At 41.7% G+C, this 12,254-nt stretch overlaps 1 protein-coding gene across 1 annotated transcript in view; it reads right to left on the bottom strand.

The window, feature by feature from the left end:
• Positions 1-575: 575 nt before the first annotated feature.
• The window catches only part of INO80D (INO80 complex subunit D), a 31,885-nt gene continuing 20,206 nt past the window's right edge, over positions 576-12,254 (bottom strand). The window contains exons 6-11 of the mRNA XM_010294874.1: positions 8,919-9,143; positions 6,800-6,909; positions 4,794-4,927; positions 3,139-3,356; positions 2,801-2,958; positions 576-1,811 (exon numbers count right to left, since the gene is read on the bottom strand). Coding sequence (XP_010293176.1) covers positions 643-1,811; positions 2,801-2,958; positions 3,139-3,356; positions 4,794-4,927; positions 6,800-6,909; positions 8,919-9,143 — 2,014 coding nt within the window. The 3' untranslated portion in view covers positions 576-642. The remainder of the gene's footprint in view (positions 1,812-2,800; positions 2,959-3,138; positions 3,357-4,793; positions 4,928-6,799; positions 6,910-8,918; positions 9,144-12,254) is intronic.

Here is a 12,254-nt window from a genome sequence, read left to right as displayed (position 1 = left end):
GAACTGCTGCTCCCTGCACCCCAAACACACACATGCACACAGAGGAGGTCAAGAGACTATTTTAAGAAATTGCCAAACTCATCCTTGAACCATGATCTTGATTTTGGACTTCAGTGCACCATTCTCAAATCAATGCGTGCAGCCAAGTATCCATGCCAGATGCTACCTTTGGAAAAACAGTAAATTTAAAAATAAAAAGAAAAAAGGGAAAAAAAAAATCAAGAGACTTCTGCCCACTGGAAAACTTTCTACCAGATGCTAATGGGATGGCAAGCACTGATCCAAACCCTAGGAAACAGTAACATGCATGAGTAATCTGAGGTATCTTCCCACTTCTAGGTCTTACTGCTAAGATCAATTACATCCAGTAACTGTGCTGTATCCTTAAGGAATTATTGGGGAATGGTGAACCTGCCTGCAATAAATGAGCACCGGTGCGTATCAAGCACATGTGAACGCTACAGCAAGGTTCACAGAGGGCTAACCCTGGTCAGTACTGAAGCAGGGGTTTTCTTCTCAACCCCCTCTTAAAAAAAAAAAAAAAAAGGGAAGGGAGGACAGAAAAAAATAAAGAAAAAGGAAAAAAGGAAAGATAGAAAACACAGGTCCCCCATCTACCTGCACAGAGCCAGGCAGACAAGCTCAGTTGGAGGTGGTGAAGGGCGCAGATGCGTTATTGGTACTGGTAGCGGTGGCACCGGTCACTGCGAAGCCTGTGGGAGGAGCTATGGAGCTGTGGCTGGGCTGCAGGTCCTTGGGGATGCCACTGTGGGAGCTCAACTGGTGCCCGAAGGCTGCGCTGAACTGAGGGAGCTGTTGTTTAGGGGAGGTGGAGGCCATGAGTTCAGCGGATGCAGGACCCATGCCACTAAAACTGGTCTGCGGTAACCCCGGAAGCACACTGGAGCTGTTGGGGGTCACAGTGGCGAAGGCAGGCTGTGTGGTCTCTGAGTGCGAGGTGGTAGGTGGTGTGGACAGGGAGGTGGACAGGAGGTGTCCATCTGCACCAAGAAGGTTGCTAAACGGAGAGGGGTCCCCAAGATTGACAGGAAGATTTCCCCAGTGAGTTCTGGGGTTGACCACCCCACTAAGTGGCACATCCAGCTGAGTTGGGAGCAAGTGCTGTGCCATCATGGGCATCTCTGCTGAGAAGGTAGCTGCCAAGTTATCACCAGAAAAGGATGTGGTGTGAGGGGATGTGATATGGTCACTGTAGGGAGACGGCACATGCTCACTATCATAATGGCTTCCATGGGGTGAGGAGTGTGAATGGTCACTGCTGTATTGCTGTCGTGAGGTGATCAGGTCATCTGCCTTGCTCAGCAGCTGGGCAGGGTGGGGCCTCTGGGAGGCATGGCTGCCATCATGAAGTCCATGAAACTGTCCTGGGAAGGCTCTCTCCCCAAGGCCACTCTGGCTTATCAGAGTGGCAGAAGTAAGGCCGACGTTGGCTGGGGCTGAGAATTGCCCCTGGATCTGCCCTGCCAGGGGCGTAGGTGGGTTGGACAAGGTAGCAGAACGGAGCAAGTTCTCATCCAGCTCCAGACCGGAGAAATTATCATGTACTATACGCCCATTCAACAGCTCCCCCAGATCCGTGTTAACCTCTCGACTCAAGGACTGCATTCCTGGAGCTCCAGCACCTGTAGAGAACACCCCTATCCCTCTATCTGACAGCTCCTGAACTGGCACACCATCTGTCTGTGTAAGTACTCCAATGGTACTCAGGCACTCAAGAGAAGTTACAGCCTGTAGGGCCCGTTCCAGCTCTTCAGCCTCTTCTGTAGTCGGAAGAAGATCTCCATTTTTACCTGCAGAAACAGGAACACCAGAAGTTAGTATGCTCCTCTCAAGTGAACCCACCACTGGTACCCTAAAGATGCAGATGTACAGACGGTTCAGTACAGAGCTCCAGTCTACGATAACCTTCCAGAATGGCTTGCAGTACACAGAAAATTTCCTTCACCAACTGCTCACTAGATAAGCAAGGTAAGAAAAACGAGAAATTACACCCTCCTCTTCAATGGAATTCCCTCTTCCCGCCCTCCTCTTCGACATACTACAATACAAGATGCTTCTCAAACTCACTAGACTTAAAGTAAAAATGCATAAATAAGATTTTCTTCAACGCTGCAATAACACATATAGTCCACAAATTCCCTTCTACTTACCACATTACAACATGGGCCTAAAATTTACAGAGTCAGTATAATTTAGGTTAATTTCAACTTAAACACAGTCTGATGTCATGTCATATCAAAAAATGACCAAAGAAATCACATACTCCAACTCTGGGCTGTTCTAATTTCTTTGTTATCTGTGATAGGTACTGAGCTTTACAATCCAGAAATTCAGGCACAGTTCTGATCAAAAGCTAGTTTCAAAAACGTATTTAAAAATTTTATTCTCACTCTCTTCTCCTTTTATCAAAGGCCAACATTGACTGTGATTCCAGCCCCACTCGATGGCAGAAAGATGCCATTACTGAGAATACTCATGATTAAACTGCAACACTGACAGGCAAGAAAAACATAAAATGAATTATTAAAATACTAAACCAATTAGTATTTTCAGAGCAGTAATTAGAAGAGCAAGCAGAGAACTACACACACCACTCTTCTTGAAGTCTGCTTTACTTCAGAGCTCACAAACAAACAATAAAGCAAATGCACACTTCCTTGTCTAGTAGCTACTAGCTTTGTAGGAAAGCAAGCAACCCCTCACAATACATTTTAGAAACACTCACTTCTTCAGTTCACTGACTGTGTTCACGTTAGCATAAAATAAAATAAAATGGTACCTTCAAAGAAATCAAAATCTTGCAAGTCATCGGGCAGCCGCGGCAGGACATCAGAGAAGTCCTCCTGATTCAATTCCAAGTCATGTGGAATGTCTGTGATTTCATTGGCGATATCATCAGGCAGCTCATCAGCACTCAGCTCTGGTGTGGAGGGGCTCCTGGACAGAAAGTACCGTTAGTCCAGCTATAATGGGTGTTTCCCCACACCTTTTTTTTTTTCCCCCCATCATCTAGGAAAAAATTGTTTTTTGGGAATTTTCTTTAGGAAGCTCACAGCTGTTCACTGACAACATTCAAGTTAGCAGTGGGCAAACTGGGGCAGGGCTACTACCACTGACCGTATGTGGGGCATCTCTACTGGCAGTGAGACACTGGCAGGCATGGTGAGGTTCCCTTGGGGCACTGCAGGAGGAATGGGTTTCTGGGGCCGGCGTGGGCCTCGTCTTCTCTTCTTCTTGTGTTTTTTGGTAAGTGCAGGTGGCTTTGTTTTTTTCCTGGGTTTCCTCTGCTGCTGGTGCTGAACTTTACGGGAGCTGTCCCCTCTCAAGAAATTGTCCTTTGTGAATAAAACAATAGCAATAGGAGCATATTAAGAATAAGTACTACTTTCCTTGCTTTTTCCCCCCTGCTCATTCCACAGACATTCACATGTAATGCAAGAGAGACTGCTAACTGATACCCAGGCAAAGTTATGAAAATTAAACTATTTTCTTCCTCACTGATCCCAACAGCAAAAATCACATAGACCAAATTATGACGTACGTAAAAAGGAGATCGTGCAGCTTCACTTTAAAAATCATCATAGCAAACCCTAACTAAATCAGTGCAAAACTGTAACCTTTGGCCACATTCCTGTAACCATTAAAGACAGAACACTGTTGTGAGATGGCGATAACGGTGCAGCACCTGAAGCCAGCATCCTCAAGTGCCCATTGTCATGAAAGAGGGACAGCACTGAGGAAACGGAATTAATAATGTAGGACTAGGGTAAGGATATGGGTAAACAACTAAGGCCTCACTGCTTTTGAACAGCAATCATTGATCAATTAAAAAAAATAAACCATCATCAGTTTTTAGTTGCTGTCACACTGTGAATGGCAGAGGATTGTATGTGCTACAGAAGTAAACCTTAAGAGACACACTGAAGATTGCCTGGGAGAGGGGGAAAATCCCATACAAATCTGTGTAACACAGACCCTCACATTTTAATCCAGAAAACTCCGTAATTCACAAGTATTGGAGAGGTTGGACAAAAACAATAACAAAAACCCCACAAAAATCCAACAACAGAAAAAAAAGGGGGGGGGGGCAGTTTTACACCTAATGCCTTGAAGGAGGGGCAAGACAGAAGTAGGTTTGTGAATTATCCTAGAAGTATTGTTCTGGAAGATGGGAGGCATAAAAGAAGAGCAGAGGATGTCATCTTAATTTCTGCATTCTCTCAACTTGTAGTAGGCCACTGCTTTGCCCTCAGATCCCTGAAGGAGATTTAAGATAAATTCTAATAATCACCAAAAGACAAATAAAGCAGCAAACCCATTATTTGTATGCTTGTAATTGCTATCTACACTTCCTCTAGAAAATATTTTGGGCCCCATGTACTGAGACTGTCTGAGATGCAGTGTTCTTACCATACCACACTCAGTCTATATTCAGATCCAAGGGCCAGGAGTGAGCCCAAATAAAATTACCACAGGACCTCTCACAACGATTCTCTATTTCTCAGTTCAAGAAAGGAATCAAATTTCTTCCATTGAAGGAAATTCTCATGCACTTCACTATATCCTCAAATGTATGTAAAAAATTTTCAGACCATATTTTATACTAATTGGGAATGTTTGGCAAGTTTTACCCTCTTAAGAAAAATCAAAGGAAATGAGCTCTTAAGTTCGTAAACTTGCTAGTTGCCAAGCAAGAGTTCATAGAAAGACTGGAGTTAAAACTCATGATCATTCCAATACAAAATTAATTACAGTTTTGGCTTTGTACTTACCATTTTTTTGGCATGTTCTTCACACAGAGGTGTCTGATGTGTAATGTCAAAAACTGGCACAGAGCACTGTTGACCATCTGCAAACTTGGCTGTGCAACTTGAGAAGAGCTGCTGAGAACGGTTCAATAAGATATCTGCGCATTTCTTCATCAGGAATAACACACGAGGCAATGATGAACGCCCTTTGATTTATCAATCTGATGAAGATCAGAGCCTTCAACTCTATCTGTCCATAGATACTATTTTTAATGAGTACCTTAACTTTGTTATTCAAGTTCAAAGCTAGGTAAGGCTCAAACCCAACTTTTAAAGTGAAAAACTGCATTAATGCAGAAACTCTAATGTTTTTATTATATATTGAGATAGTTTTATGGAAGCAGCCATTTCACTAATGAGTTCTTAGCAAAAAGAAGCATTTTCCTGGAGTCTTAATCAATAGATCAATAGTAAAAGTTGGAACAGTGTAGTCAACAGGACTATTTCCTTACAGACTAATGACAATCCATACTGAAACATTAAAGAAAGAGTATTTCTTAATTCAATCTTTTAAGGTTCATTCTTGGCATTTATCTTTGGAGCACAGACAAAGAAGTTTCAAGATCCTTCCTGCTCCTCTGAAAAAAAGATGTGCAATCAGAGAGAAAGGTCAAGTAAATCCAAACGTAAGCTTGCTGAGATTTCCTTCAAAAAAATCCCCTGCAGCAATGAAAATATTTCCAGACTTAGAGTAAATCAAACAGATATTTCATTGTGTTTTTTAAAACAACATTAGAAGCACTCCTTCCATCTTGAACAGTTCCCAGACCTCAACATCACTATATATGTTCAGTAAAACGCAAAAGAAAGGACAAAGAAAATGGAAAACCTGCAGAATAGTCCAGACGACAGACCTGGATGGATGGGTCAGAACCAAGAGCCTGCTCATTTTAGGAGAGGTTGTTTCCACTGAGAGAAAGTGCAGAGGAAAAAAATGGGCACAAATGCAAAACCACTAGTCTTGACTTCTCTGGTCTACGCACACCAACAAGCAAGACAACTTTGAAAAAAAAAAAAAAAATCAGAATCATGAGGCAAATCCCAAACACAGCTGCACACTATGGTGCGCTCTCACAGAGAGGTTTTGAGCTCTCTGCAGACTAATTTTAAGGGGCCTGCAAAAATCAGCAAAGAAACATAAGGCATCTGCAAACCAAAAAGACTGAAAAGGTGCTGCAGTGTGATAGCAACTGGAACAGATCAGTACTAGTTACTTAAAACACCAAAACCAAAAGCTTGAACAAAAGCAGTCACTCCAACAAAAGTGCCAACAATTCTTCAGCTAAAAACAAAAAGTCTGCAGAATTCTGAAGTATTCCAGGTCAGAAGTCTGCCCCTTTATAGTCTTCAGAATCAAACCTCACACCTAATGTGCTCCCTCCTTTCTGTGACCTGGTCATGCATAGACTCCTAACATCCTTTTCGGGCTTTGCTTGAAATCCACAGCACTGGGAGTTCTTCCTCATCTAGAATTTGGATTCTGTGACTCCTTCTATTCTGCTGCTTTTAAACAATGCAAAGTATCAGATTTCCATCTTTCTAGTCAGTGTAAGCCATCTTTTTATACCATGTATAAAAACCTGTTCCCATAAACCCCTTCACAGGTAGTTAGTCTACCTACCAAGAACTGTATGAAGGCCATGAGGCTGAAAGCCACGTGGTTTGTACCAAGTCATCCGTGAAAGATGATAACTTTTGTCAGGGCTTCTTGTGCCCACTAAATATAGCTTACAAAGTAAAACAATGTGACCACAAGAGACACCAGAGGGAAACTACTTCTCTTCACTATCTACAGATCCAAATCACACAGACAAATTAAAAGTGAAGTAGTTGATGAGACACTAACAAATAGGTATTCCTCTGTGAAAACATATTTGGCAATGCATAAACCTAACAAACAAACAAAACCCCCTAAACCAGAACAGCTTCCATGCCTGAATGCAACTCCAAAACAAGAGTTAAGAGGATACGCTGAAAACAATGCCTGGTGAATGGAAGGGCCTTGTTAGTGCACTGTTCTCCCTTCGAAGTCCCACTACAGGTTGTTGGTTCTGCATCTCTCTGCTTCGCTTGGCTTGTGCTGAAAAAAGAAGCACAGAAGAGTTTAGAGACAAAACCCCTGTCTCAGGTGGTTACTTAACACAACTATTGCACTGAATGTGGCACAGTAGGATGAAAAATTGTAACAAACGTGTATGTGTCATGATCCAGATGGGTGCACACTACTACCAGACTCTACACAGGGATACAGAATAGATGTCAATGACAGGTGAAGGCGTGACTGCGGCAACAGGATTATTGTTTATTTCACAGGGCCTTAACTGTAACAAGAAGTGCTGTGTGCTACTATCATGTAAATATTAGAACACCCTGAAAAGAGCCAAGGACAGCAGTAGGTGAGTGTCAACACAGGTGACCCTTAAAATGAGGCCAATCTTTAAAATACAATGTATTGGGTATGCCTACATGGGCAGTCAAGTGCACTTCCAAGCCTGTTCATAAATCAAAACATGCTGAGCATCCCCAGAGCTTACATGCAAGCATGTGCTCAGACAAACTTAGACTGAGCTCTGGGAGTGGCAGAGCCTGAGCATGCTCAACATGGGTAAAAGCTCTCCTTCATCAATGCGCTACAGCCCAATCCACCAGCAGGTGCCCAGAGCTGAGCGCTTCCTCAGCACAGCCTCAATGCTTTGAGCCTGAGCTGCAAGCAGGCGACCAGACAGCAGTGTGGATGAGTACTGCACACTTTACACACCTTGCTTGGTGTGAGCCTGCTCTCGAGGCATTTGTCACCTTCATGTAGATAAAGCTGGAGATTCCAGGGCTGACTTTCACCTCTGTACACGTTGTTTTCTAGGTTGACAAAAAGCTGTCTGTAACCTGACTGTTTTCTTTCAGCCGTTTCTGTCATCGACTGCACTTTGACTGAGCAAAGTTTTAGTAGCAATATTACTCCTGTCAAAAATTTTGTAACTGAAAAGACTCTGTGGTTACTTAAATTAACCAGAGCAGTGATGACAGGCATACCTGGCTTTGCCAGTCTACCCAAAACAGTATAATATCTTTTGCATAATAAAAGGAAAAAATAATGGGAAAAAACAGCAGGAGCTTGCCAGTTCTGGCAAGGTTTTGCTGTAGTTTTTTGGAGACATTTCCACAACTTCGTAAACTAGTAATGTACCTCTACATTACACCTCTGAGCAGTTCTTCAGCATCTCTCCACCTCCCCAACAATAAACCCTCCAACTGTCATGAACCACAGCCCACTGTCGAGGAACAAAAGCATCCCATAACCACAATATAGTCTCAGTACGCTGTTCCAGCCTGCCTCTCATGGTTAGCATGCCCTGCCCCCTCAGTCACAAACCCACAACAGCAAAAGGATGCTGCCCATACCCCAGACATAACGCCGGGGTCCAGACTTACTCTGTTTCTGCACAAATATGAATCAACCAACTCTCAGTATGCTGAGAGCTGGAGGGATGTTGACATTACCTAGGAAGAATTCCCACAGAAGGCAACCTTCAGAGTTGTTAGAACGTATTTATTTTGTTGCCAAGCTTCATTTAATGTTAGATTGAGTTAAATCTAACAAAAAAAGCATGAGCTTAAGTTTGATTTACTGGGAAGATAATTAAGAGGTGGTACAGACTTTTCAAAAAAAGCTGTTTGAAAAATGAAATCTGAATTGAAGCAGTGAACTGCAGACCAGACTGCACACCTTCTAAAGAACTGGGCTTAGTAAAGTACCAGATATTTGAAGGCAGCCAAAATACATAGATTAATTAATAAGAATAAATTTTAGCAGGCCACTAACTCCTTTTATGACATTTAAGAAATTAGGCCCAGATACTGCTGAACAAACAATCCACATTTTAAAACACAAATCTGGAGAATGCCTGTCTTCACTGAAAACACTGTATGCCATGTTTATTTTACTCTACTGACAGGCATTTATGTGTCATGGTTTTTCTGCGTTGTGCATGCCTACCAGTTTGAGAGTTCAGCATTTCAGCTGCTGGATACTCTGCCCACCTCCACCCTGTCCAGACCCCAGGTTACTGCAGTCACAGGGGAGGGTCTAACCTGGTACGAGCACACGTCGCTCTTCGGAGTTCTTGTATCAGTTGCCCAGCACGCTCCGGCTCTCTGCTGGCTGCCTGCAGCAAGGCTTTCCGGAGCGTATGCCGGCATTTCTTCTGACGAGATTCTGCCCGCTCCAGGCGGCAGAGGTGCTTGTATTTCTGCTGAAAGTAAGTGCAAAGTCTGGTCACCCTGGAACTCCTGTCATCTGCATTGTCATCATCAGACCTGAAAGTGGGAAAATAAAAACAAATGGGCTTTAAGTATTTTTCTTCCAAGGAAGCTTATTTGTCATTTTAATAGAATTGTTAAGTGGGTATCCATCTTCTAGTCCCACAAACATCCAAAGGCTGAAATCAGGCAAGTATGCTTGAGAAATAGTAAAGAGGAGGATTCCTTTTGAATTGTAAAGGTACTTATCCTTCTTAGTATGTCATTATTAGAGATCACATCAATTTATCATAAAGTCTGACACATTTAGTCAGGAGTCTGGAGCCTGCTGTTAAAAAAAGAAAAATCTATACTGTTAACCTTTATTTACGGTAAATGTCTCAGCAAATGAGACAAACTCTTAAATCAAAGTGCAATTAATGGAGAGGACAAGGGTGGGGAACTATGTAGTGAAAATTTATTGAAGAAAGGTCAGTCTGGAGAAGACGGTCAAATTCTAACTAGTTCCAAAACTGCTGACCTTTTCCAGTTCCTTTTACTCTGCCAGATGGTGTATTCCATTCTAACCAAAATACACACTCACACAGCTAACAGTTGATACTCCTTTCCCCTTGCTGCAGAGCTACAGTACAGCCATGGAGAACAAATTCACATTTAACTCCAAAGGTACTGAGGGAAAAATCAGACCAGGGCTAAGCAATGACCAGATGAAGGACTGATCCAATTCTTCGTTTGCGTAAGAAAGCCGTTTCCCATTTATATTGTCTTTCTGAATGTCCAGGCACGTATCAGCAAGACCATCAAACCGTGTCAACACATTCAGTTAAATTAAGTAAAAATCATGAAACATAATAAAATCATCACTGGGACTTGTTAAAACACCAAGGTCCATGAAGCTACCCAGAAATCCTCCAAAACAAGCACTGGTTTGCAGAATAATTTTTTTGTTCACGGAGCAACAAAGTGCAAGCACTGAATCTAAGCAAAGCAGACTTTGTTCATTTTTTCCTTTAAGTTTTTCCTTATAAAATAGAGAAGCTTTTTGCTAACTTTCCTATCTGTAAAAAAAGGGAAGGACGGGGGGGAAGAAAACAAGGCCAAACAAACGAACAAATCAAAAGCTCCCAAGGTTCAGACTGCAGAGCCTGGCCAGCGAGACTGAATGAGCTGACATCCAACCTGCGCACAGAGGACCACAACTAGCTGATGACAGAAGAGATGCAAAATACCAGCCATGATATTTACTAAATAAAGTAAGATTCGGAAATGCAGGCAGAATAGCTGTCCCTGAAAGGCAGCATGACTAAGACCTACTTTCCTTTCTGGAAAATCTTATTCAATTCACACACAGGCTAAATTTAAGAGACTGCATCCATCTCCACTAAGGCTGCCCACAAAAACTCTGCAGGAGCAAACACTGCCTTGACACAAATGCACATTTTCATGAAGTTTTATGTAAAGTCAACCACACTATATATTTTGTTAAAACAGAATACAGATTATCTTCTAGAAGCATAAATAACAAGTAATTAACCTCTGCAACTAAATGCTTAGCAGCAAATACAACCTGTTAAAAACATTTAACATATGTAATGTTTAAAATATTTTCACATTGAAAGTGAAAAGAAAATACACTTTTAAGATCTATCAGGAAAGAAAGCCTACTGGGAAAAACAATCTCTTTAGAAAAACTTAATTGTGTGCTATTTAATATAGATTTTCCTTTTTCCAATGTATTAATAGGAAACAGGAATACATGGATGGGTTCAGTTAGATACAGGTAGGTTTTAAGGTCTTAAATATTTCATTACTGCTCTGGGCCACGATTTTTAAACGAAGTTGCAGATGTACTCATTTAATTTTAAATATGGTTACAAATTAACTTTAAGAAAGGACAGGAGTATTCCTTAGGGGAAAAAAAAAGGTGTTTCATTTAGGTGGAAAGACTGTTTTTTTTAATGCAAATGTCTCTATATTTGAGACTTTTTACTTCCCTCCCATTGAAATAGAAAGAAAAAAATCATCATATGTTAAAATGTTTTGAACTGCAGTTTATGAGATAATTTTTTAAAAGTAGATGAAGACATATATACAAGACATAGAAAGAAATCATGCCTGTAGTGGACAAGGGCTTATTTTGAGACATTTTCTAAAAGCCTATTCAGAATTTTGTTTCCAGGCCAGTAAGATTAACTAAAACATATGTATAAGTTCAAAGAAACCTAGAAGTAGCACAATAACACATACTGAAACCAAAAGGTACTTTTATTGTTGTCCTTTCATAAAGAAGTTTACCAACTTCTATTTAGTTTATTCTCTTATGCTGCATATATAACTTCTAAAGTTCAACTTAATGTGTGGCATTTCGTTTTTTTTAAAGATTTCTGAAAGTGCACGTAAACCATTTGATAATCCAAAATGCTTCTTCCCAACCCTTCCCTTTAAGATTGTCATGTGTAAACATGACAGGGGAATTATTGCTGAGTGTTCATGAAGAAAGCAAAGGCAGCATGAAGCGGCAGAAGCGAAGAGCAAAAGGGTAGTGCAAGCAGTCAGGCACCATCAGGGAACCAGGAGAACATGCCCTCTACTCTGAGACCTCCCAAAAACTGTACTTCAAAACCCTCTGTAAGGAGGGATTTGAAGAACATTCCCTTTATCCTTTTAGTTCTTCTAGTTCTTGAGAGTTATTAAATCCAACTTTGACAATACAGTATTGATATTTGCTCTTTTGAGCTGGTATGAGGAGGGACACCAATCCTCACACTCCCATTTCAAACTTTCTACTTGAAATGCTCACTTTATCAGTGTAGCAAGTGAAAAACTGCTTCCTTTTAAAGTCATTTGTTTTCCAGTACCTTCCAAGCTACAAGACCCAGGAATCAAATCTGGGGGAAGGCTTCATTAATCTGTGGCAGGGTACAGCCCTTGCTTTCCCTCTGAATTGCTGCTCCCGCAAGGAATTGCTCCCACCCCAGCAGTCTTCCCTGCCAGCCACCCTGCCTGCACTGAGCCCGGTGCCAACCCCTGCGCTATTACTTGAACTCAAAAATTTGTGTCTGCCTCGAAGCGCTGCATCCTGGAATCCAGTGACCACAGGAACCCGATTTTTCAAAATTAAAGGACAGAATAATAAAAACAAACATTTGGCTTGTGTTTCCACAGATG

This window comes from Phaethon lepturus, unplaced genomic scaffold (genome assembly GCF_000687285.1).
Source record: "Phaethon lepturus isolate BGI_N335 unplaced genomic scaffold, ASM68728v1 scaffold21779, whole genome shotgun sequence".
In the NCBI taxonomy this organism is placed as follows: Eukaryota; Metazoa; Chordata; class Aves; order Phaethontiformes; family Phaethontidae; genus Phaethon; species Phaethon lepturus.
Note: the sequence above shows the minus strand (reverse complement) of the source record. Positions and strands in the feature narration are given on the sequence as shown.